The sequence below is a fragment of the Hippichthys cyanospilos genome, chromosome 2 (genome assembly GCF_059441005.1).
Source record: "Hippichthys cyanospilos isolate Australia breed blue-spotted pipefish chromosome 2, RoL_Hcya_1.0, whole genome shotgun sequence".
Classification (NCBI taxonomy): Eukaryota; Metazoa; Chordata; class Actinopteri; order Syngnathiformes; family Syngnathidae; genus Hippichthys; species Hippichthys cyanospilos.
Window position 1 is genome coordinate 10,685,656 of NC_142370.1, and position 26,894 is coordinate 10,712,549.

Genomic DNA, 26,894 nt, shown 5'->3' on the forward strand with positions numbered 1-26,894 from the left:
TTTTTAACGTCATTTTAACGTCAGCTCATCTAAGAGTGGTCAAAGAAAAACACTGCATTTCCTAAACAATTCTAAACCTTTATTCTTCTAACAAGAAAACCAAAGGCAACATTAAAAAAAAACAAAAACGTTTATACAGAATTGATAACAGTGTCTCTCTGCAATAATAACAATAATCATAATAACAAGAAGAATATCGTCTGAAACAGGAAAATAAAGTGAGTTAGTCAAGTTACCTTCTTTTGCAAACGAGCAAAGTGGAACTAAGAGGATGAGCCACATCAACATTGCTGCGGCCTCACACTGTGCATTTTGGGAAAGTAGCACCAAAAACATGAATGCCTGCTTTGAACACGTCCCAAAACATCATCAGTGTTGCCAGTATGAGCTTCAGTGAGACTACAAAAATAAGTCATCAAGGTTGCGCATATCCGTGTCCTATTGTGGTCTCGTCAAAACTGAAGAACCCAAATAGCTTATCCAAGGAGCTCAAGAACAGGGTCCACTTAATACACTTGTTTTTGTTTTGTTTTTTCCGGTGGGGTGGGGGTTGGGGTGGTGGGCATACCAACTTACCTGGTAAGACAATTCTAGATAGACTTCACACATTTCTATCATAGGAGCACCCACATCATCTGCAAGAGCTGGCAGGCTAAACGGATCCAAGGAAGTCCCGACTTTGTGGGCGACAGCAATTCGGACCGTGTAGAGGGGGAAAGGAGTGTATAAGGTGATAGAGGTGAAAGAGATGAGGTGGAGCTTCCTTTTCTTGGTCTGCACGCTCAAGTTCTTTGGCAGAGCCAATGACCACTGTCCCTCACAGGAGCTGTTACAAAAAAACAAAACAACTTTAGACTCTTTACACAAGTGGGCTAAGAAATTTATCTGTTGCACAAGTTAACAGTTTGCAGTAAAGCAGCTTTTGCTCCAATAACCTCAACATACATTGAAAAATTGTTACCAGACCAATCTTGAAAAGTCCTCCTGGTTAGAAATCTCATCTGTTCTCTCAAAAGCAAGAATGGCACAATCCCATATATGCTGCTGAGTGTTTTCCCATCAGGGAGGAGATGTTTTCTTTTATTCGCGGTGGCTCTTATGTTGATCAAAGAGCTTTTCGATTGGCACACCTCAGCAGCTGACATTTCAACTCGCAACCAAAAACACCGCCAAATCATTGCTTGGATTCAGTTTAGGTTTCTGTTATGGCATCTACACCCAGGCTCACGGGTAGGATTTTATTTTTAAAACGTTATTTTGATATGAACCTCCAAACAATTTCATGATTCACATTTGTGATTTGAACCATATTTGGGGGAAGAATCCACTTTTGAGGCAGGGTCTAGTGAGGGATGTCAGCTGACTGACACCAGTAGCACTGGGGACATTAAACGCATCATCTGTGGAGCCTCCAGAGGTATAAAGACAAGGACGGAAGGAAGGAAGGTGTGCCAGTGATACCTCTGTCTGAGCGTGGGCAGGCAGGTGAGGTGGGGGGCATGTTTTCTTGGAGTTGGGCACGTCCAGCGGCACCGCTCCAACCCTGTCCATATCGCCGCTGCCTTCTGCTGCTCCTCCTCCTCTGTGACACTTTCGCTTCCTCTTTGACTCTTTCGTTCGGCCTCGACTGCTTCGCCGTTGCTCTTCAAGTTCCGTCTATGGACGGCACACATACCAGATGTGTTAGTATCATTAATCTCATTTTTTAATATTAAGATTGCAAAAATGATTTGATTTTAAAAACAATTTGTCTACACATAAGTGTCCGACTTTAAGGTGGTGTCGCTGACCTGAATGAGTGTGCATAATGTGTCTATGGGTGGCTCGGAGGCTGCATGTAGGACCCTGCTGATGATGTTCATTTGGTCCAGGGAAACCTCCAGCAGATCTCCTTCTAGCTGTAGCTCCTCAAGTCGCTCCCTGGCAGCCGACGAGAGCCGCACCACCTGACCTTTGAGCTCGGGCAGCAGAGGCAGGAGACCACCCACACCTAAACATGCAGAGCAAAAGCAAATCTTTCATTTCACAATCAGTTCACCAAAAGCAACGGCGGTCCGACGTGGCGAATTACCGGTGACGCTGGAGTTCTTGCTGACGCCATTCTCCCGAGCGGTCTGCGGGGAAAACAACATTTGAAGCAGGGATTCCATACAGGACAACAAATGATCTTTGAGATGCATTAGTGCTGTCCCTTCAAATAGCCACTTCACAGAAAAGTAATATGCCTTGATTATGATAATACTAAACCAGTCTGAATTATGGTTGTCCTGGAAAGATGAACTTTTGAACCAGAGTGTGAATGTTTTTTTTTTGAACATTTTACACTTTCAGGAATTGCTCACTGATATTTTTTGGGCCTATTTTGTAGCACTCAAGTTATGTTTTAAAAAAAAAAACATTCACACTATATTCAGTTCTACAATATTTGTTTAGTATAGGATTTCAGACAATGGGCAAATTTCAGTTTTTCATTTAACTTTGTCAACAGACACTAATCTTTAGCCATTTAACACTTGCATGATTTTTTTTTTTTTTTAAATTATTGAGGCGGATGTCAACCCAAAGATTTTACAGTATTTACAACATATTCTATGCAGCCCACTAGTCTAAATGCAGTATTCTGATTAAAACTGCAGTTGTGGAACATAAAAACGTCAGGAAAATGCACCCGTTTTGTCCTTTTCAGGGGGTGGCAATTTTGCCGCTTGCTGAGTCGCTCGAGAGGTCAGAAAACAACCAATCATGACCTCGCTCGCAAATCTGACATTCACAAACTCAGAAAACAGATTAGCCGTTGGTTAACTGTTACCTGAACAGCTGCAATGTTATTTTACGTCAAAGGCAGGTAGCACAATGGCTGCCCCCCAAAAAGATAAAGTAAATTTGCTGTTTAATTCATATTCCAAAAACCCATTACGTAATTGCCATTTCAAGAATAGTGGGGGCAACATAAAACAATGTAAGGTTTTGAGTTGACTTCCCCTTTAATACTGAAAGGATTAAATTTGTACCACAAGACAAATACGGTACCACAACCCTCCCTAACATAGTTAGCATTTGGACTAAATAGAGTTGCTTGGGAAAATTTCCCAAAAAACCATGGTTTGAGGTGTACCTCAACGCCATTGTACTCCTTGGATTTCTTTTTCGGGGAATCTTCGGTCAGATCGATGATTCCATCGTCTCCTTCACCTCCCTCCGAATCGGATAAAACGATGACCGAGCTGGAGTCCGTCTCTTTATGTGCACTTTCCTCCTTTTTATCAGGAATGAGAGTTTCTTTGAGTTCTTGCAGCATCTGAAGAGCCTGCTGCAGCTCGGGCATCTCCAGCGCCTCCTTGGCGCGCCCCTGCCAGGTGATGGCTCGCTCCGTCAGACACTGCAATGCTTCGCCCTCAGGCAAGCGCACCGGCAGCCTCTGCAAGGCCACCAGTAACGCCAGTATGGTCTCCAGGCGGGGGCGACGCGAGCGCTGGCATCGCGGGCAAAGAAAGCGCGAGTCCCAGTCCCACCAGCAGCGTGGATTGTCCGGCGGGTCACAAGAGGGCAGCAGTGAGGGGAAAGGAACGCAGCCGGAGTGGAACCAGTCCTTGCAAAGGTGGCAGCGCAGTTGAGGCGCGCGTGGCTGACCGCCGCACAAGCACACCGTCTGAGCTGAGACAGCGCTGGAGTACTGCCCATTCTCTTTGACACAGTTTGCAGAGTCCGTTTCCATGGGCACACCTGACATCCCATTTCCCTCCTTATAACCTCCCACGGTAAGACCGGTCTTCGCCATGTTGACTTTCTGTAACCTCAGTAGTGCCTCCTTCTCCCGGTGCTCCCCTGCTTTGAACGCCATCACCTCGAGAAACGATGCACAAGTTAAAATGCACTCATTGAAGCCCCACAATGCCACGGGCGGGTCTTGTGTGGCAAACTCACAATCGCTGCAGGATCTCGAAGGTCCTGAGCAGAAAGGCCCAGAGTGTTGGTATCGTCCATGTCCTCTAATGTCTCGTCAAGTCTCCTTTTAGCACATGGACACAAAACCTGAAGGGCAAAAATGGGTGTTTTTGAAGGCAAAATTAGGTGTTTTTGAAAATTTTCACAACAGATGCCATATCTTGGTGAGGACCCCCTAATCAAAGCAAACACCTGTAAACATGTTTTCAATTGTTTATAGTAACAACCACAAACTATAGAGGTAAATCCCTTTTAAAATCATGTTACAACACATCAAAGCTGACTGCACAACACTATCTAATCAACATCAAATTAAAAATAGTCTTATTTTTGAAAACCCAATATACTCTAATATACTATATGACTTGGGATATGGTGGATGTTTTAGGAAATGTACATTAACATATAAAAACACTAAATGTGATTTTACCATGGAAAAATGAAAAGCTATTACACCGGGGTGCTCAATATGTCGTCCACCATGGTATGGTTGGTCGGCCACATGGCATGACATAAGTGGGGTGTCAGAGGAAAAAAAAAGACCATCTGCCTGAAAACTATTAGCTTCAATCAGTCTCATTGCTAGTTCATGCAGCCGGCATTAGTAACAGAAGTCAGGGTACCTCCAGCAGGCTGTGCTGACTGCTCTTCTTCAGGAAGGTTTTTGTGGCCTTTTCCCTCCAGGAGTGAGCGCTGGCCACCTGCAGCTCCAGCTGCCGCAGCTCCTCCATAAAGACTGGCAGGTCCCTTCCAATGGCCACCAGGCCCTCGAGGTCATCCAGGCAGGGATAATGTTCCCCATTCTAGGAAAAGTTGCCAAAATGCCACAGCATTTTGATACTAGTCCAAATTATACCAAGCACAGGAAGACACATGTGCCATTTTACCTGGATTTCCTCCAGGTCTGTGACCCAAGCACGCGCGCGGCTCAAGCAGCCTTGCAAAGCTTGAATGTTGGGCAACTTGACAGGAATAAGCTGGGCCTCATTGACAATAGCCTCCAGTGTTGACAGAGGGTGCTTTTGCCTGGGGAAGACAATTGGCAAGTTGAGAACAGGGATAACTGGTTGTGATGCGATGTCTGCCTCTACGTGTTTTTGCCACACACCTTTGTTCAAGACAAATCTGCGCTTTCTCCTCCCAACGCTCAGCTATAGTGAGCAGCTCTTGCAACTCTGCCATAGCTGTATCCACAGACGCACTCTGGGGCACGTTGCAGCCCGCCTCGATCAGATTCCTCAAGACCGCTAATGTGACCTCAGGTCTCTCGCCCCCCTCTGTGCCCAAGGTGCGCCGGACTTCTGCCAACCAGCGCCCCAACTCCTGAAGACCACGAAGCAGATTACACTCTGGCACCACGACAGGCAGCTGAGTTCCCTGTTCCAGCAAGGTCTGCAAAAGCTCTGCTGGGGCAGAGTTCCTTCTCCAGTCACGCTCATTGACAAGTTCCTGAGCTCGGCTCTGGTAATCACTCACTACCCGCAGAACCGCCTTGATGGAGAAAATACCACTCAATTAATCAATATATTCGTAGATCATAAAATGTTGCATTCCAGTTGTGCAAACACGGGGTAATCACCTGCACTTCCTCCAGTTGAGCCATCACACAGGGCAAGTTTTGCATAGTCTCTATCAAGGATTTCAGTTCCGCCAATGTCATTTTGGTGTCACTTTAAAGCACAACAGTGAATTAATGTTTCAATGGGACTAGTGGTTTAACAATCAAAAATGTCCATGGTGCATGTATAACATAGGGTAGCCTGCCATTATTGCACTAAACAGTTTCTAAAATCTAACGAGTTTTTTTTAGTTTTTTATTTTAAAGAATGAAAAACACCTTAAAAGCGCAATTTAAGGCAGATCCTATTCCTTTAGACATGCAGAGTGAATTACAAAATACCAGTAGGTAAGTCCACATTTGAAAATGGAATAAAAAGAGTAATAAAATAAAAAAGCTAAGCAACAAATGGACTTCTTGGTGTTACCATTCGGCCACTCAATGCGAGCAGGGCACAATTAACTAGAGGATCCTCAGTGCCCTAATTTAGTGATTGAATATGAGTTAGATCGTGTTGTGTTGATTTCAGCGGAATGTATGTAATGGACGGGAGGAAAAAAAAAAAAAAACATTCGGAAAGACAAAGTCAAGCTGGCTGTCATGCAAGAGCATGAGCCACGTTCTAAATAAAAGCTCATGAAGGATATTGGCATCAGTTTTATACGGTAAGCTTTTTTTTTTTTTTTTTAAGTTATCCTTTCCAACCTGAGCCAGAAAAAAAAATATATATATTTTCTTTTTTTTGTCCTCAAAAATGACTCAAGGACTTGTTTCAACCTAAGTTGCCAAATACTCCCATACATGAGACGTTTCTTTCGTTTTCATTATGATTAATGTGGCCGGATCAAGTGGCCTTCTTGCCTGAAGAGATGAGTGATCCGTACGGCTCAAAGATACTCCATTGCATTACTAGATATGACTAATCAGTACGCATGATAGGCTTTCATCAAATTACCTGGTTTTGGGGTCAGTGAGAAGTTCAGTGCTCTTCTGTTGGCAATGCTCTACATCTTTGAGAACACTGTTGAGTTTACGCAGAAGTTCATTGTCTGGGAACTTTTTCTCTGCTGCTTCGGTCTTCAGTGTCTCCAAGTAATCAATTCCTGGGTTTGAATTAAATGTCACACATTTGGCTTGATTCTTAGTTTCTGTAGGAATCCTTAAAAAAAAAAGTCAGCAATCTGAGTGCTGGTTTCTTACCAATCTTGTTTCCGTCCTCCTGCTCAAGTGCCTCTTTAACTCTGTTGGCCCATGAATCAAAGGACTCCGAGCGAACCTTTAAGCGGTGTAACATGGCCAACAACTCATCCAGGGTATACCTGAACCTGAAAAGATATACCACTAAATGGTGATTTTGGGAGTGAAGCTCGTATTATCCAGTGCATTTGAGGGAAAAAAATAAATAATGAAAGAGAAAAAAAATAATCAGAGGTATGAAATAACCTCTGAGTGTTATTATTAAGCCAAACAACAGAGGTTTCAAACTGTTTGAAAAACAACAACAACAAAAAAACATAAGACAGGAGTAAGACAGGAATACCTGAGGTAGAGTTTGTCAGTGGGGCAGTTGCACAGATCCTGAGTGTGATATAGACACACAAGACGCTCGGGGCAGTTTGAACAAGCCAGTGCTGAGAGAAAACATGTTGTCTTGCATTTGTCACACTGTCGCTCATCATCAGGCAACAGTTCAAATGCCTCACGCTCTGCTTCGGAGATGCCCTGCATGCAAAGTAAATTTTGAGGGTTTAGTCAATGGTGCTTTTCCAGAAGACACAAAACAACACAAATGAAAACATCGCATACCCTTTCCATCAGAGCCTTCCGTAGTTTTCTCTCCTCCTGGACGATTATAAACATTTCCCGGTGTGTCGCTGCAGCAAGATTAAGGTCCAGTTTCTCTGGACTTGCTGCCATTTTACAAGTGAGCTCCTCATGAGAGAAGACGCAATACCGTCGCAAACGTCGATAATGCTCAATGCAGGAACGACCGGCAGGCAGCTAAAAGGAGACAACAACGCTGCAGTGGTCATCCCGATTGTCAAGTCCCACTTTTGCATGAGTCCATAAGGACTCTCACTCACCCAGTCTGCTGTACAGAAATTGACAGCTTCTGCAAAATTGTATCCCTGGTTGAAACCGCTATGGTAGGCTCTGGGGAAGGTGATGACAAACTCGCCGGCACACTGGTTGGTCCTTACAACCTGACAAATAAATAAATGGGTTATATAAAATAAACTTCAATGAGGTAACTGAATATGCACATGAAGCCACTGACCGGTACACCGTGAGCCATGAGGATGTTTGGGTTCATGATTGTGACCAACTGGTGCAAGAGGTCCGGCTGGAACTCAAATAACTCTGGAGTCAATTTCTTCATCACCTCCTCTAGTCGCTCAGCAGCGACAGAGGGAACTCCATACCAGGTTTTGGGTTCGCCCCTCAAAATGATCCATCGAGTTAGTATACAAGATCCAGAGATATGTGAAATTATAATATTGAAAGACAATGTGTCCAGTACCAGTGCAAGTAGTTGATGGAGTAGCTCCAATGATCCTCAATGTGCCAACAGAAAGCGGAGAATACCATGCCAACATAAAGCCAGGGCACCTTCATGCCTGAGATATCGCCATTAATGTGGCACAGGAGTGACTGCTCCAGCACAGGCATCACATTCAAGTTCCAGCCACTGCGGGCATAGTCCTAGCACGAGCACAGGTATTGTGTTAAGTTTTCAATTAACATTTTGAAGACATGCTTATGATCCCACGGAATTCCCTGAACTTTATTAAAAATGTACAAAACATGCATATGTTGTCTAAAGTTTAAATAAATATTCAAATCCAAAAACCTGTTTAATAAACGCATACTTAAAGCGAGAAGTTTTAATGTTGTTCAAATATCGATGCTGGAAGATGTCCCGATACAGTATTAAAATGGTGATTTCGGTATCTACCAGTAGTAACAAATAACTCACTGATGACCATTTCCAATACAAATATTGAACTTAAATTCAGCATCTTTTATCTTACAGTAAAGTGTTCAATTCAAGTCAAGCCATGATATATTCTGTTGGCCTGGAGCAGAACCCTCTTAAGCGATTGACCTGGGATAGCCAAAAGCATGGGCATCAGAACTAAATGGAACTTTAACTTTCCCAGGCCTGAACATGTCATTCTAAAATTCCAAATGCCATGTTTTTGCCTTTCTATAAGTGAGGGGAGGATGGCATTGGCAGTGGAATGAAGCGTGTCAAAAAAGGCAAGCAAACCTCCTCTTCCTTTGTCAGAATCCTCTTGCCATTGTTCATTGGGAATCCACTGCCAAACTCTTTGGAATGGATGTCTGCTCCATACTCAACAGTCACATCTTCCTCGATGCTGCTAACTAATCTCCAGAACTCCCTCTCCACAAGCTCGGTAGGAACCATCTACAAGGAAAGCACACAAAGATGAAACCCCCGTCTAATTCATTTCAGTGATGTGAAACTTTGCTTGTGTGCTTACATGGACGGGCATGTTAAAGTAATCTGCTTTGAATGAGTCAGCCATCTCTCCAAAACTCTGCAGACTGTACTCACGGGTAGCTTGTTCAAAGCCAAATGCTTCGGAAGGCTTCTTGCACTCCTGCAAAGAATTATGCCCATCAGGAATGAGATACCGGTTGGAACCCTGTTCATGCAAGGCTGGGAGTTCTTTATAAACCCACAACTTACTTCAGCAACACATTTTGGGCATCGCCAGCTGCTTTTGGGAGGATCGGTGAGTGGAGGCAGCAGACAGTACGTGTGGTAGTTGTCATCACAACCATCGCACAGTAAGAGTTTCTCGTCGTCATCGCCGCGACCACACATCCGACACACAAAAGAATCCACCTTTGACCAAATAATTCAGCAATTAGAGGTAAGGGGCATTTATTATTTAACACTCCTAAATCCAGATAGTATTTAATTCCTTTGAAGATCATGGCAGAATGCATTTTACCAAGATTACAAAACTGCATACAATATTCAATGTACTCCTCTTTACATTTGATCAATTTAGCCGTTTTTTTTTCTGTAGAAAAAAAATACAAGATCTGACACTCATAAAGGAAAGACAAAGTCACATAGATGCCTTTGCGAAGTGTTTCAATTCTTGATTTTACGACAACCACCAAAATGATTGCATCTCAATTAGGCAATGTTGTCTAAAGGTTATGTTCACTTTGGAGACATAAAATATCTGAGTGGATCTTTTTGATAACTGAATTTTTCGGACTAAGTCGCAGCTTGACAGCTCTCTCAATAAATGACAGAATTTACATAAATAACGTGTGCAGCCACACTTTGCTTCTATGGCCTACTGTAGATTCACCTTATTTACCATCAAAGAACACTGTCTTGAAATGCATCACTGCTGGTAGCCACCTTCTTCATAGCATGTTCAAGAGGATGGCGCTAATGCACCAAAAGTATTTGGCAACCGCCAAACCATTAACTTGAAGAGCAAGGGTGGCAGCAGCCATCTTACGTTGCCACTGTCAGTGACTGTAAAACACAAATGCCAGCCTTGTATGGACTCATGAGAGCCCATCATAGGACAATCTCCACTGTTTGAGTCACTAAGCAATTTGAATGTCGGCAATGTAAGATGGCTGACACGGGCCTCACTTGCGCATAGTGGGCTCACAGTGGCCTTACAGCTGGTTGTCTGGGCTTTTGCCAACATATGCCGCGGGATTGTAGTTGAGGCCAAACATTTAATATTCCACTGTGCATCTATTTTTTAAGAGGCAGACCAGAGATCTGCTCACGTTTTTACACAGACGATTTATTATGAAGAAATCAGAAGCTCGGAGTAGCCCATGCTGGAATGGTTTTCCTGAAATGGGAACCGCTTTGATGTACTTTGAATAACAGAAGGGCACATTTGAACAACCTCAGTTTTTTAACTGAGTGATACCCTAACACCCCCCCTCCCACACACACACACACACACACACACACACACACACACACACACACACACACACACACACACACACACACACACACACATTTTCTTTTTGTGTGACCAGTATTCTACTGAGAGACATATAGTTCATATAATTCGGTACTTACACTTTCCATGTTGTTGAGGTTGTGCCGTAGCCTCATGGTCATTTTGGTGCAGGGACCATCTGTAAGATGATGACGACTCTGTTTGCGAATATGGTCTTGCAATTCCTTCTTTACTTCAGTCTTAACTTCAGGTTTGACCACTTCTGTTTTGACTTCTGTTTTGACCTCCATCTTGACTGTTATGCTGGCAGGAGGTAGCTGTTCAGTGGCTGAGCTTTCTTCAGCCCGTCTGTCCTCTGGTACCAGAGATTCCCCTTTTACACAAGTGACACCAGGAGCTGATGAAGTGTCATCCCTGATGGTCACAGTTTGAGGCAGTTCGTCTAGAAGAGAGGATTAGAAGTGGTCATTAGAAAGCATGCATGACTAGAATCAACTTAACCCTTACCCTTCTTCCTAATGCCTCGATCCCGTGCCACGAGACCAAGTCCCATCATCTTGGGCCCAGCGCCATAGATCTGCAGCTTCTTCAACTCTGGGTTCTTCTCTATGTCTTCCTCAGTAGGTTCAGGCTGTGAATGAGTAAAAGTAGACTGTCATCATAAAAATGCAAACAATGAAATGACTGTTGCTACTCTCCAAAGCACACAGAGCAAAGCAATGTGGCCTAACGCAGACAAAAATCAAGCTCACAAGCAATGCAAAAAGGGGTTATTCTAGCTATGTTAGACATTAAAGAAAGCTGGAAGGTTACAATTTGACACTTAAATACAAATTCAAAAGAACCTACAACAATAGATCACTACAGAACACTAATTAATGATTCACAAAAAACAAACTTCATTCAATAACATGAAATCATGCCATTGGGCAGTGTGATCCAGTAAAACCACTTTTGTGTGGCACAAGTTAAATATTTGTTGGAAATTATAAGTAATCAAAATAAAACCCCATCTTTTATCTGTAGAACACAATTTAAATGCTCCGGTTATCACCTGATTCATTGAGAGAAAATCATCACAGTTTTGCATCAATGCATAATGGCTTAACTTCAAGATGTCATCAATCCAAAGATTTTTTCGTGTTCTGCGAATCTCTACTGGTTCTCATTAACATTGCCTTTGTGGAATATGAACTATGCAGTTAAATCCACCCATTTTGCTCCAACTTAAGGGGCGACCAGGTTGTCAATTGTTGTTGACTGATAATGACATTACAGCTGCTCAAAGCCCATGTGAATGACCACTCACACAGCTCACAAGTTAAGTGAATGGTAACGGTTATTCCCCATACGTTTGGAAAAAAATGTATTTCAAAAATGAGGAAAAAGGTTTGAAGTCATAACATGACATCTCGTGAATTCTGTAGCACAGAAGTAGACAGCTGATTAAAAAGCAATGAGACTTCACACAAAATGAACAGTGATAAACGAACTTTGGAAATAGGCCATAAAACACTGTGCCAAAAACAACCCTTATACATGACCCATTCCAAAACTACAAGAAAGCTCCATGAAAAAGAGCGATGCATGAAAATCAAAAGCACACCACCAATGTTTTGACATTTTCACGTCCGTCCGATGTGCAGTATAAATGCACCATCTCTTCTGACATGTTTTATGGCTAGAAATGTCACTTTTCCCCCATAACTTTATGAAACGTGTTTTTAACCTCTGCTACGCGCAATTAAATAAATAAATAAATAAAAACGGGAAAAAATGGGGTTGTGGGGTTGCATGCATTTTTTTCCATTTATCCAGGGACAGCAGCCTCAGCAGGTTAGCCCAGACTTCCCTTTCCCAGGCCAGCTGAGGAACATAGTCCCTCCAGTGTGTCTGGAGTCGTCTAAGGGGCCTCCTCTTGGTGGGACATGCCTGGAACACTTCACCAGGGAGGCGTCCAGAAGGCATCCTAACCAGATGCCCAAACCACCTCAACTGGCTCCTCTCAACACAGAGGAGCAACGGCTTGACACAGAGTGCCTCCCGAATGACGGACCTTCTCAACCTAAGGGAGAGCCTGGACACCCTGCGGGGGAAACCCATTTCAGCCGCTTGTATCCAGGATCCCTTTTTTCGGTCACGACCCACAGCTCCTGACCATAAGTGAGGGCAGAAACATAGATTGACCAGTAAAAAGAGCGCTTCGCCTTTCGACTCAGCTCTCTTCACCACAACAGACCAGTACCAAGTCCGCATTACAGCAGTCAATCTCCCATTCCATCTACCCATACTCGTGAACTAAACCCCAAGATACATGAACGCCTCCACTTGGAGCATGACCTCATCCCCGACCCGGAGAGGGCAAGTCACCCTTTTCCAACTGAGGACCATGGTCTCAAGATATGGAGGGGCTGATCTTCATCCCAGCCGCTTCACGCTCATCTGCTAACTGCTCCAATGAGAATTGGAGGTCATGGTCTGAAGAAGCCAACAACACCACAACATTTGCAAAGATGCAATGCTGAGGTTCCCAAACCAGACACACTCAACGCTTCGGCTGCGCCTAGAAATTCTGTCCATAAAGGTAATGAACAGAATCTGTGACAAAGGGCAGCCTTGGCAGAGTCCAACCCCTACTGGGAACGGATTCGACTTACACGACAGATAACTTAAAAAGCAATCTTAAGACATAAGACCAAGAATTAATTATAACTATACTGTAGACACAATGAACTTGACTCAGTATTGATTTTTTGGTCCCCATAGAGTTTGCCTTGGGACAGAGATATTAAAGATAGTGCTGTCTTGAGATACACGTTTTAATTGTGCTATGGGGTGGGATGGTGGCTGTAATCCACATTTGAAACTCGCCTGCACCTCAAGCTTAAGGATGCAAAAAAGACACAGTTAAAATAATAATAATGGCTCCGAAAACGTTTCAGCTGGTACACTCAAAGGTAGAACCAAGCAAGATAAGTTTACTTTTAGACCCCAAGAGCAGAGAAGCGCAACTCAGATAAGATTTGTCAAGCAAATTCAAAACATAAAATAAAATAAAGTGTGCAAATCACACCTCATTTGAATATGAAAGATAGGCAGAGATGAAAAAATGCAAACTACAAGCAATATCATGCAATACAGTGTTCTGTCGTTAGGGACTGGAAAACCCCTCAAGAAGTGAATTGCATGCAATAAAAGTGGCCCTCTGATGAATATTGTACAACAAAGTGCATAAAAAGTGTTTAATAAAATCTTGGCTACCTTTCTTTCCCAAGCCCAGTGATCTACAAACCGTAGTAAGGAAGCTGAAAAGGCATTTGTTTTTTTTGGGCACAAACTTTTTCATTTACAACACACAACACACAGTGCACGCAAGCTTAGCAAGGGACTGCTAAATTGAGAAGATAAGCTGCCCCTGAGTCTCTGCAGCCCTGAGCCCCACCCCACGCCACCATACTGAACTTTCTAAAGGGCCAGGCTTAGCCCCATGTTCATTTCTGTTGCAGTAGTTGGGAGACATAGGAAATTCTATTAAGTTGGCCTTGAGGTTGTGGCAATCGCACATATACCAGCACATAGCAGAAAAATGACAAAACTGGTTTCTGCAGCTCCTTTTGGGCCAAAGAGCCCTTATATGTTACCATGACTTTTGTAGACATAGAATGTTGAGTTGTGGTTTAGTTTTAAGCATAAGGGCCTTTATTTGCGGCTGTAAAAGACCAAATAATAGCAGGCTGTGAAGACTGACCGTGGGTATGTTATTGCAGTACATAGGGTAGAGGCTGCTGTAAAGTAGTGACATAGTGTCGTAAACACTGCATCTACAGTATTGTCGATATGAGGGTCGACATATATTGGGGGGGCACACACACAGCACTGCTATCACAAAAACTCCAAACTCCCAAAAAACACCCTTCATATTGATTTCTCTTTGAAGTCCTGGAAATTACATTAAATCCGGCAGCCAGTGCCAAATTGCGGATCAAAATTTGCTGCAGCCTAATTCCACTTCTTAAAATATAAGTGATTACCAACTTGCCAGAAAGAGCCATGTGAAGTGTGGTACTCCAACCCGAGAGAGAGAAGTGGTAATTACATTGTGTTAATGCAAACGTTTAGTGGTTAGTGCCAATACAGAATAAATAAATAAAACGGATGTAGATGCCAGTTGTGCAGCAGGAAGTGAAAAAAGTTATTAAAAAAAAAAAAGAAGAAAAAAAAGCATAAGGGTCTGAGGTTGAGCACATATGCTCAAGAGGTAGTACCGCTGAGATGAGTTGAGAGCCAGTGGTGAGAGGACGGAGGTTGAGATCCTCCGGACCCTGCAAGGGGACACAACAACAGCTACAATAAACCAAGCCAGGAGGCAGAAGTGAGACAAGCTGGGACAGTCAGGGATAAGGAGCGTCAACAAATGCAAAAATTGGCATTGCCATTCACCAATGATTATTTCAGAGTCAAGGTTTAATATTCCACCAATCTGATGTGTAGAAACTATTTTTCAACTTTTTGATCACTCTATTAAAAAAAAAAAATCATCAATTTGTGCATTTTCTGCATGTTTAAAATTTAAAATGTCATGATTTTGAATGGATAGCATTTTTGATCTGTTTGATAAAAATGGGTAGCTCCTTTGTGTTTAATAAAAAAAAACTCAAATATTAAAACAATCAGTTGTAGTGCAAACAAAACGCTCAAAAATTAATTCTATTGACATATTAAGGGGCTTGTGGAAAAAAAATGTATGACAATGATTCCTTGAGTTGTAATGTTTGTGAAGTTTTAATTACTAATCATTGCTCAGAAAGAAAGGGTTGGGTGAGGTGGGGAATGCTGCAAAGTATTAAGTAGACAGCAACAATGGGAGATAAAGGCATGATAATTGCAGGATGGCAGCAAAGCAAGCTGGAAAGCATCATAAGTGCATCGTCACATCTTTGAGACAGACACAAAGGCACACACATAGCATTGAGCAAAGAAGATTTATCAGAACAAAATGTAGGACTGCCATTTAACTGATGTAGCGTAGACCGTCAGGACAGTGCTAAAACAGGTAAAACAATACAAGGCTCTTCAATTTTGACTGAGAACACGGCACCAGAATGGCTTGCCAAAGGAAGTGATGGCTTCTGCGGTATTTGCCATCCCACATCACATCCCAACTGAACTAAAATGGTGGATGGACCATTGCCAAAAGATTGTTTTTTTTTGCAGGAATCCGTCACTGCAATAGAATAGTGACCAAGATACATTGAAACTGCTTTTGTGGCTCACATTAGTTGATCAGATTCTTTTGGCACTCACTGATCAACATTTTATTGGTGACTATGTTAATACTTATATAGTAGTTCCTTGGTATATGAATTTGTTCCTCAAAACACTTTCAACTCAAACCATCTTTCCCCTTGAATCAAATGAAAAAACCATGCATGTGGATCCATTTACTATAAATAAAATGTTGGGACAAAATATGCAGGCATGTTCAGTCTGTTAAAGAGAGGATGTTGCAGTTGGTAGACAATTGAAAAAAGATATAAAGAAAATGTAAAAGTTTCATATTACCACCATAAGCGGGTTATAGTGCAGTGTGGCTTATCCGTGGCGAAAGATATTTTTTTGCTCGATTTTTGCTGCTGCAGCTTATATACCGGTGCGGCTTATAGTACGTAAATACAATAATAATAATAGTAATAAAAAGCTGCAGTTTTGGAGTGTCCGGGGACTGGCATCACAAGCGATATTTCAAAGCCGAACTACATGTTTTCTTCATCACTGTATCACAGACCAGTCCAAGAGAACATAACTCATACGCAAAACTAAACTGCCCCCCCCCCCCTTTCTCGCTCATAGTATTAATACCTTAAACATTGTGCGTGAGGGGGAAGAACACTCTAAACTGATGCAATTCCTGAAAACTGAAAAGTCGTCTCAAGACAAAACAATCACATGCAAAGGAAACAAACTTAAAACGGATGATTACTGACGACTGTTGTAGTTCAAGAAGGACTGAGGGCCAGTTAGTGAAAAGAGTGCGTGAAACACATTTTCCACTTAGCAATCTGCTGTAGTTTACAATTATGTTTCTTAGTGGCATGCTCCTAACACAATCATGTAATAATAAACCAGTTTAAAAGCATGAAAGTTAAACAGTAAAATTTCAATAACTTTTTGCTGTGGAATATGATTATAACTTACATCTGGCTGGCAGCGGTTGGCCCGACGCCCATAACTGCTCATTTTAGATGGCTGCACAGACTGACGGAGGGGGATCGAGTGGGGCTTGTACTCCTTATCCACATCCTCACCATCATAGTGTTTTGGCTTGCAATGCTGTGGAATCAAAGGCAAGACATAACGTGAAACGGGATTTTTGATACACCAAATTATTACATTTAAAAAAAAAAAAAGTGGGGATTCAGCAATACCGGCAAGCTGGCACCAGACTGGAACATTTCAAAGGGGTGCACTATCCTCTCATAATGGGAGCGCAGAAGAGAACCGATGTTCTTTCCCGGAGGGTAGCCGAGCCTTTGAGCCACACGGGCCCAGCGTCGTTCTTTGCAGACCATCTCAAAGCCGCCTTCATCAGACACAACCTGAAACACCAAGGTAATCTGAATTAAAAAAAAAAAACAAACACACACACATTTACCTAGAATGATGAAATTAATGTTCACCTTTGACAAACCGAAAAGATCAAGGATGCGTCTCTCAATGTGTGGGATTTTCAATGAAGAAGCCTGAATTTCCCAAAACCTGGCAATGCGGTCCAAATAATTAAGCTTCACTCTTGTCTCCGCCTGCGGGAGAGAAAAAAAATGGGTTGGAGTGAAATGAAAAATAACAACTCAACTGACAACATGAAACAGTCTGCGTAGATAGAAGTGACTTACCTCTAGTTCATTAAGCCTCTGGATGCGCGGCGTAAACCGGAACGTGTCAAGCTCCACTGAAAAGGGTGGCTGCCAGTCCTATTCAGAACAAGAACATCAAAGACATTCAAGATTACAGTCAGACACTGTGACTGTACTTATTCCCCAAAACACTTGATAATTCAGTGTAACGCCAACTACTACCAAAAATTAAACGGTTACTTTAACATCTTTGAGCATTTTGCTCTGGAGTATTTCTGGAGCATTCAGGTAGTCGAGAACTTTAAACGCTTCCTGTACTGCGCTCATAACTCAAAACGCTCTCAATATCATCAGTACAGCACTAATCCTACATGTTTTCCACCAAGAATAAAGAATTTGACTTGAAATACAGATGCTACTAGTGTTTAACATTAAGCCAGCGCAGTGGTTTGATGTTTTTACAATTACTACACGAAAGGCTCTTCAACTACAGCCGTGTCTGTCAGTAGGGTGTCATGAGGTGGGTGTCTGTATGCATGTGTTTGTAGAAACAAAATGTTATCTTCTAAAACAACTGCACTCAGAGAACATATCAACAAATGAAGTAAGAGAACAACTAATCGCAATTTTTGGTAGCAAGGAGACACGAACATGAACATGCACACACACACGTACGATAAATACTGAAATAAATGTGAAACGGAGCAAAGCATTTTGTCTTCAAGTATCAAAAATGAGCAAATATTTACTTGAGGTGGTCGAATTTTGCAAATTCCAGACTTCTCTGCAATTGGACGTATTTTGGCGATGTAGCCTAGGGGATCCTGGAACTCCTCCCATGACGGCTCAAACACTGGACACTCCGGAGGAGCTACAAACTCGTCCCCTTCCATTGCCCTGAAAAGAAAAAAAAAAACACACAGGAATTTTTGCTGGCAGCCACCAAGAAGTTGGGAGTGCTTCACATAACACTACATCCCGACTTAAAAAAAAAAAGAAACCTTGGTTATTCTTTTAAAAACGCTACTTTCATTACAATTTCCTACGATAGTGATGAAACTACTAGTACTTTCTCTAACACGAACCCCCAGCACACACACACACACAAAACAGATCATTTTAAAGGAAGACCTAACTATTGCAATTTAACACCCACCCCACACACACCAAAAAATAAATAAAATTCACATTTTGTGTGCATGATCATAAACCTGTTCCAAGATTGCAGCCGATACGAAATGCCAATACCTTAAAGTAAGGTCATGTAACGGCCCATCCCAAACAAAAAGTCAAACAGGTCAATTTTACATTAGTGTCTAATCCACAAGTATTTCACTGGGTTGGTGGAATAATCTGAAACTTCCAAAAATAAAACAAATAAAGGGTGGGATACATATAGCAACAGACAGGGTGAGAATGATACAGATGGCAAGCAGGTTCATTTGTTGGTAAAGCATTCCTCTTGTGTGCCACCTTCAATTAAAAGAGAGAACCCATATATCTACACAAGTACACAACTTTGGAATTTGAAGCACCTCTATTACAATTCCTCAAGCCCTCAGTGGGGACCTGGCGATATTCCCCTCCCCCAACCCATGACAACACAAACGCACCTTCTTTGACAATCAAGTGGCGAAAAGAACTAGGAAAACCACAATTATAGTAATTGTCACAGATAACGACTAGACACTGTTGAAAAATGTGACATTATAAAAAATATGTTCTAAATAAATCCAATCATTTGGTTGAGTCTCACTAGAACTGAATTTTAAATTGAGTCAGGTACGTTCGTTCAATCCGTTTCCGTTGAGCTTGGACCCAAACAATGGAGTATAGGCGATCACTCCAAAACAAGGCCATAAACTATCACTTCTAGGAAAGGGCTTTCAAGTAACATTAACATCGACATTATTGAACCGAACACACGAGGAAGCAGCACATACGGCGAAATGGCGACATTGTCTTACACCAAAGTTGACATCACTGTCGGGAGACCGGACACTTGCTTCGGTTAACTCCACTAACCGCAAGACGATTCCTACCCGATTCGGTCAAAACATGACATAAAACAATTGACTTTAAGCTCTCTCTTACTTTATATTCTTTTCGACCATTCACTAAGATTCTGGCCCTTTCTTTGATCAAATGCCGGTGGTGTCAAACGGCGCTAGCGTTAGCATGTTTCAGGCCTCAGGTTTGATTTTTGCCGTCTTGGTTAGCATTGGTTAGCTCCGAGGTGTGATTAGGCAAACATTGGCACGGGCTACCGTGTGTCCTCACGCCAACGCAACGAGTGGACATCATGTCACAAAAGCAGAGTCTCCCTGGAGCTCCATGGCGTCGTGTATGCGGTAGGTGACTAACCCGAAGACACCTCGATGTCCCGGGTTTCGACGGGGCCGCTGGCCACTCTCCTTCGTCTTGTTGCGGTGACTGACGATTGCTGCCGAATGCTTGTTGGTGTTTGGCTAACGAGGGCCAGCTGTGCTTTGATGCCGCTGGCTAGCTAGCTGGCGCTGCTAACGGCTACAAGCAAACTTGGGACGCTTTGCCTGCTTCACCTTACCCGGTACGTCCTCCACTTTGGAAAAACATTTAAAACGTGGAAGCGACGGATCCGTTTCATTTTAAACCCCAATCACCGCTGTAACAGTCGCAATTCTTTCCCGGCAATAACCACAACTCCCTTCAAGCCATCCTATCTTTCTTGACGAGTCGCCATCTTGTCGTTTTTTTTTCTCACGGCCGAAGCACGACCCCGAATCTTGCCTAACGCCTCCGCTACGTTCACTCTTTGGAACTAGTGCGCACGTACGCCCATTCACGACTGCCTATAGGAAGGTAACAACGGAATTCCACCAACTTTACTTCGGAAGAAAGTCTTCGCGCTATATCGTCACTTAATTTAAAAAACAAATGTAGTTTAATATAATTCGTGTTCCTTCACTCACTAATAACATTATCATCGTTTACTTCGATCTTATAGTGATTTGTTTCAATAGCGTATCGTGATTACAGGATGTAGTCAAGCGATTTTAAAGTTTAGTATATGTAACATAGTGACATCACAAAAGTTATATAATTTACGCCTATTAGGGGTACACATTGGTGCCCCCCCTTCTACGGAAATCCTTGATATGCGATGTTGAAACTGTAAAATATTACAGTGTCTTAAACTGTTTTCGAATTTACTTACAAATACATTCAGATTATTGTCCACATCATTTTCCAGTTGAATATCAAACTTTTTTTTTTTAAATCCTCTATTTTAGTGCAACAAATGTCAATGTCTGTCTTAGCATTTGTAGTCTTCTTTCAGTGTGCATGTATTAGACACCTGGGATTTGAATCTAAAATGCAATTTTAAAACAAATACGTTCTAATCAATTTGCTATTACAATTACTTTTTATAAAGTCCAATATTACAGGCTGCTGTTTTTTTCTTTTAATTTCATTGAATTTGGGTGGGTAGGAGGACTTTAATGGATTATTGGCATTTTTACAATGACATTCTTGGTACTTTGCTTATTTGCCAGGATCATTGTGAAAGTGTTGTGATTATTATGCATCTTGTGAAGGTGGACGCTCACAATAAAAAATGACAACCATGTCACTGCAAGGACACTTTTATTGAGCAGAAGCAATAAATATTCACATATTAAATCTAAATTCTTTCAGTACTGTACATTTAATACACTCACAACAGAAAACTGAACTAAATGGTGCAAAATAATATCCATAAGTGCACGAACATATCCGTTAGGCTGTAATTATTTTCCAAATTCCTTCTCTCATCTTCAGTCACAAATGATAAGAAACAAGTAAATATTCATTTTTCCACAACTTTTTCTCTCCCCGTTTGTCATTACTATGTACATACGTCATGGCACTCACATGCACACACCTGAATACAGACTGGGAGCACTTTGCCCCATAAGAAGCTTATAGCATTTTACTATATTTACATTCATGTTTATACATTACAATCTAGTCAATAAGTGCAGATATATTCATGCAAGAAGAGTCAAATAAAAGGGCTAGGCAACACATACATATAAAACCTTCATCTCACATTCTTGACTTTCTCCAAACCTCCTTTTATCCTCTTTGAGGATTCACACTTGCCTCAAGTTCTTTCACGATAGCTTGATTCCAAACATTGACATCATTTTACTCACCCCTCAAAAACTAGATGATTTTCTCTTGATAATTGCTGGCACTGTAGGTAACGGTCAGCACTCAACTTCAAATATTGCAAGAGGCCACAGAATAAAAAAACGGATGGCCTTTTACATTCTCAATCCTTGTTATTGTTATTATTTTTTTTTAGAATACAAAGCCCTCATGGGGATGACACGGCATCAGGAAAAGTCGTAAGAAAGTTGTTGGAGGGGCGAGAGAAAAAGATGAAGGGGATTTGTGACTTAAGACATCACATGTGCAACCCCCCCCCCCCACACACACAAAATTTGCTTCATGAAAACGTAGTGAAACACCCAACAACGAATCGCGCAATTTTTAAAAGGTGAGCTGAGGTGCTTCACATAATTGCCAAGGAACGCCATTTTTCTGAAACCAACCACGGTAGCACTTTTTTTCGACAATGGGAGTATCATTAAAAGTTTTTTTTTCCCCATCTGACAAAAAGGTCATCTTGTTTCAATCACTCCCTTCTATTAAAAGAAGGTCCAAATGATGTCAATGACTTTAAATCAAAGGGTATTTATACAGTACAGTATTTGCTTTGTAGCCTTAAATCACCCTGTACAAATGTCTGCATTTACATACTGATCGAACATAGACACTATTCATCATACACATAGCAGATCTACTATTGATAAAACAGCGAGAAGCTTCAGAAACATTCACAATAGATTGTTGATTGAATCATTCATTTCCGAAGTCGCAAAGCTTCGGTCGACATGTAAAAGACGCTTAGGCGAAACGCATTGCCTGCCCTTAAAAAAAATTTGCAGACAAAGCAACATTTTTGAGGTCATCATTAAAAAAAAAAAAAAAAAAAATCTTGTCAGCAAAACCTGCAGTAGCTGGAGACATCATGAATCAAGGAAGTTATTGCAAAGTCAAAGGGGGCTTTTTGCTTTTTTTGAATGTTCAACTTTGCTGAACGGTACAGGAGTCTTTGCTTTTGTCCTCAAAAGAATCATACATAAAAATACCAAGACAGAGGGCCATTCTCCCATTTGTGTGCTTTTCACTGACAGGTATTCTCCTGCCCAGACTTCTGACATGCCACACTCACCACGTGAAAGCTGCGAATTAGTGTTCGACTTTATGAATCGATGACACAGGTTGTAAATCATGGAACATGTAATTTTCCTGAGACTTGTGAATGACATTAAAAACCTTAGGTAGCGGACGCACTGTCGGTCTAACGCTGGTCTCGCTTCCCTTCCAAATTATGTTTTCTAAACCTTTTACAAAATAATTAAAAAAAAAGAGTAATTGAATCATAATACTGTATACACATGGATGGAGGTCCATGAATGAACAAGGATAGATAGATAGGGCAGTGCCCCAGTTTCTCTATACATGAAGGACATGCAGATCTAGCTGCTATCTTCAATTGTGAGTTCTCGGGAATTTCTGCCATAGATGTGAGCTAATTGTAGTTTGCTCACAGTAATTTTCAAAAAAAGCCATCATGGTCCACCTTTTTTTTCCCCAACATTGTGAGACACATTGGTTTGTGGGACTGATCATTCGTGCAGTTAGAAAATATAGAGAAGTGAGGATCTGCCAATGTGGCGTAAACATTTTTGACTGGCAAACTCATTAAAATTTATTCTGTGTGTTGTGTGTTCAGCCGTCCTCTATACATGCTTACGACGTGCTAACGTCATACTTGACAGCACGCTAGTTAACTAGTGATTCAAGAGCAAGTGTTAATCGGTTTGTTTACAGCAGCCCGAAGTGGTATATGTGTGTTTTTATGTGAATATGGACAATGTTAGCCATAGCTAATGTCAATTCTTTGATTGTTTGTTCTAGGGTATGAATTGTTGGTGGAAAGTGTGGATGAAGCTGTATAGATGAAAAGTCCAAGACCACAGAAAACATCAGTCTAAAAAAAATGTGTCCCTTGTCTGTGGACAAGCTGACGTATTAATAAATTGTAAAAATATTTGCATCAAAAACTGTAACAAATACATTAGGAGTGGAGGGGGGACATAAATTGTAAAAATAGATGCATCAAAAACTGTAACAAATACATTAGGAGTGGAGGGGGGACTGTAATGATTAAAGTCTTGTTCGAGCGAGCACTGGTGTCTCATGTTGTATCGATTGTATCAGCTCTTTTATACACTACCCATTTTCGCCTTTCAGATCCTGAATTTTCATTCACAGCGAGACAATATTTTTCTGAAGAGGCGTTTTTTAAACCTGAATTTTTCATAACTAGAGATACCACTGTATCCGTAAGCTAAAAACATACCATATTTTCTGAAAATGCTACGAAGTATGCTCATCAACACCCCTTGGTTTTATGGGAATAAAAAAAAAAATGTAGGCTACATGTACGTTCAGGCATATTGGCAAGTCTGTTCAGACGTATTTGTAACTGTTTGCATGTATTTGAAAATACATTTGAACGTACCTGCAAATACGTTTGAAGGTATTTACAAGTACATTTGAATGAGATTGAAATGACGTTCAAATGTACTTGCAAGTACATTCAAAAGACATTGCCAGTAAAAGGTTTACTCCACAGTGGGAGCTCCACGCTTACGCAGTCATAACCACAGACATGTGGGTTATTTTATAATTAGTAAAATCGAGAGGACTCGCTCACAAGTTAACATTTTTTAGGACTTTCTAACATCAATTAAGGCCTTGTTTTTAGACCGGGATTGAAAGCCTTTTAAAACTGAGGACAGGGAGCAATGATTTCATAGGGTCTGCCAAAATTCATACAGCATCTTTATCGTTAATGTTTTGCAATGAGGGTGGCACAATGAAAGACTGCTTAATACGTCTGTCTTACACGCGGAAATTGTGAGATCGATTCCTGTCCGTCTGGGTAGAGTTTTCATGTTCTGCCATGTCATGTGGGTTTTCTCTAAGTACTCCGGTTTCCTCGCACATTCCTCCCCCAAAACATGCATGTTAGGCATAGTGGACACTCTAAATTGCCATTAGGCCATTGGGTTTGTCTCAATGTGTGCAGTTGCCTGGCAACCTGTTCAGATTGTCCCAAGCCTCCAGCCTGAAGACAGCTAGGATAGGCTCCAGCACACCTGTAACTCTAGTGAGGATAAGTGGTGAAGGAAATTGATGGACTGATGTTTTGTAATACGCACATGTCACTTTTAGAAATGTGTTTGCCATGGTTTGATTAAAAACTCGGCTTTCCTTATGTATTTTATTGAAGCTAGAGGCATCGCGGAGTGTAGTTAATTATTCACCGCTAGGGCAACCGGAAGTGACATGAACTACGCCAGAGGTAATTACCATATGCTGCACCAACAACGGAGGAGATTTTGCAACTGTGAAATAATCGTGAAATTCCCACTCACACGGCCTTTGTGACATCACAGCTCTGGAAATACCAATAGACTGGAGAGTGGGTGATTGAAACCTCAGAGGACGGATTCAGAACCGTATTTAGTGATGAAACCATCGTATACCTGCTATTTCTTTTGTAATGAGATTTATGCTTTGTCAAGGGGTCCTAGAGGTCGCAAAAAAACTGGCAATCTTCGCACCTGACTTTCTATCAGCATATAATGAGAGGACATAAATGACAAATTTGAGTGGACAGGAGAATGCACACATCCAGAAAGTGACCTTTTCTCACTTGAGCGCACGGGAGATTACGGCCCCAAGTACGATTTCAAACAAGTTCAAACCGATGCAGTACCAATATATAAAAGTATTAGTTTTGATTATATGGCTATGTTTGACTGCTGTGCGCAGTACCTGTATGTTCGTGTGAGGCGCTTGCGCTTCTGATCTACATATGGGGGAACCGCAGATGAAAGTAACAGAGGCGGAGCAAGCTGCGTTTCCTTTTGTCAGCCGCGTTGCTCTCGGTCCTGGCAGATCTGGCCCTGGTCCTCGCCCTTCCCGCCTCCTCGGCCCTATCGTCCGACCTGTGGCCCCGGGTGGCCCACGCCCTGCTCACACTACGGTACTTATCCGGTTGATAGGCTTGGACTTGGAGCTGCCCCCCGTACCTGTCGCGCCGGCCCCCGTCACCTGCGGCCCCGGCTGAGGCTGCCCGGGGTGCTGGGGGGGGAGAGGGGAGAGAGGTGTAAGAGGGGTAAGGGGGGACGAAGGGGGGGGTAAAGGGGAGTGTGGTGGGGGAGGGGGGATTGAAGAGAGAGGAGGGTACTGGGGCAGATACGGGCCGGCGGAGGCTGCGTGATGTGCGCTGACGGTAGCGGACGGCAGATTGTGGGGCAGGGTGCCGAAGATGAAGTGCGTTTGGTGGCTGGAGTGGCTGGCCGGGTGCGGTGTGAGCACGTGCCCGGGGTGGGTTTGGGAGTGTGCGTGGGGGTGCGAGTGCGACAAGGTTAGGGGCGGTTTGGTAACAGAACTGGCGGCGCACCCCCTGATGGAGTGTGTGGGCTGCACGTGGAACAGGGCGAAGTGCGGGTTCGGGGAATGCTGGGAGAGAGGAGAAAGGGGCGGGGGGCGTCCCACCACCATATTGGTGTAGCGACCCGGAAGCCCATGCTGGGAGAGCTGGGAGAGATGGGCCAGCTGCGGGTGCGGGGCGTGCGGGGGGCAAACGGGTGTACGACAGGGTTGCGGGCCTCTCTGTATAGTATGAGGGGGCGCTCCTTGCAAGGGTGGAGGGACATTTTGGGCGTGGTAGCGATGGTGGTGGTAGTAAGGTGGCGGCGGCTGCACGGTAGCCGCGTGACAGTACTGTGCATGCAGCGCCTGGATCTTGGAGGGGCCCCCGTCCAACTGCTGGCACAGGGATGAAGGGGAGTGAGGTGGGGGCCCTCCCGTCGTCGGCGGGGGGACAGGTGCGGGGTAGGGTGGCCCCGGTGGAATAAGGGGCCCTGGCGGTTTGGCGCGTTTGCTGCCGAATAGTGAGCCCAGGAAGGAGCCGCTGTTGTTGGCGCTCCCCCCAGGACAGCTCGCCGCTCCCGCTCTCTCGACACTGCTGGGGACGCCCCCGACTCCTGTCCCAGCAGTGGTATGTTGCTGCCCCGGCCCACCCCCCATCCCCGTTCCGGGGCTCAAGATGGGGCGGTGAGGCCGAAAGTCTTCTGTTGCGTAGCAGCCAGGGACCGATCCGGGCATCGGGTAGCGCTGATGAGGCTGCGGACTGCTAATGATGGAGCCCTAAAAGCAAAAGACAATCATCTTGCTCCATCAACATCCAGTGGAGCTCTCCCACAAGAAAGGCATGTCAAATTCTTTTTTTTTTTTTTTGTCATGGGCCACGTCGCAGTTTTGCTTTCTTAAATCCATCATGTTATTTAAGTGAGAATTCCGGATAAAGTGATAGTTCTGGCATCAATATCAGAATTCTCACATTGAAGACAGAATCATCATTTTAAAATGAGAATTCTGACA

At 42.9% G+C, this 26,894-nt stretch overlaps 2 protein-coding genes across 3 annotated transcripts in view; both read right to left on the reverse strand.

Annotated features, from left to right (window-relative positions):
- Positions 1-57: 57 nt before the first annotated feature.
- kdm5c (lysine demethylase 5C) lies at positions 58-20,072 on the reverse strand. 2 transcript variants are annotated; one of them, XM_088402761.1, is made up of 29 exons: positions 19,704-20,072; positions 18,089-18,236; positions 17,379-17,456; positions 17,163-17,285; positions 16,911-17,081; positions 16,681-16,815; positions 14,751-14,807; positions 10,993-11,116; positions 10,605-10,927; positions 9,219-9,377; positions 9,010-9,129; positions 8,775-8,933; positions 8,025-8,206; positions 7,782-7,944; positions 7,588-7,707; positions 7,310-7,504; positions 7,044-7,225; positions 6,704-6,828; positions 6,459-6,606; positions 5,525-5,615; positions 5,054-5,436; positions 4,833-4,971; positions 4,569-4,748; positions 3,925-4,032; positions 3,116-3,844; positions 2,072-2,114; positions 1,791-1,990; positions 1,462-1,656; positions 58-826 (listed from the first exon to the last, which is right to left on the reverse strand). In XM_088402761.1, the coding sequence occupies exons 2-29, from the start codon at positions 18,230-18,232 to the stop codon at positions 818-820; spliced, it is 4,785 nt and encodes a 1,594-aa protein (XP_088258887.1). In that variant the 5' UTR covers positions 18,233-18,236; positions 19,704-20,072; the 3' UTR covers positions 58-817. The 2 variants fall into 2 exon arrangements, with proteins under 2 accessions (XP_088258887.1, XP_088258896.1); XM_088402770.1 differs by lacking the exon at positions 14,751-14,807.
- An 877-nt stretch (positions 20,073-20,949) lies between these two features.
- Positions 20,950-26,894, reverse strand: part of iqsec2b (IQ motif and Sec7 domain ArfGEF 2b) — a 45,832-nt gene continuing 39,887 nt past the window's right edge. Inside the window, exon 14 of the mRNA XM_088440782.1 lies at positions 20,950-26,660. Within this exon, the coding sequence (XP_088296908.1) occupies positions 25,482-26,660 (1,179 nt within the window). The 3' untranslated portion in view covers positions 20,950-25,481. The remainder of the gene's footprint in view (positions 26,661-26,894) is intronic.

Excerpts from the sequence above, each read along its gene's own strand:
- kdm5c (XM_088402761.1), bottom strand. The coding sequence starts at position 18,232 with ATGGAAGGGGACGAGTTTGTAGCTCCTCCGGAGTGTCCAGTGTTTGAG. Across the intron at positions 6,829-7,043 it reads ACTGACAAACTCTACCTCAG|GTTCAGGTATACCCTGGATG; the intron begins GTATTCCTGTCT and ends ATATCTTTTCAG. Across the intron at positions 4,972-5,053 it reads CAGATTTGTCTTGAACAAAG|GCAAAAGCACCCTCTGTCAA; the intron begins GTGTGTGGCAAA and ends TGTCTTCCCCAG.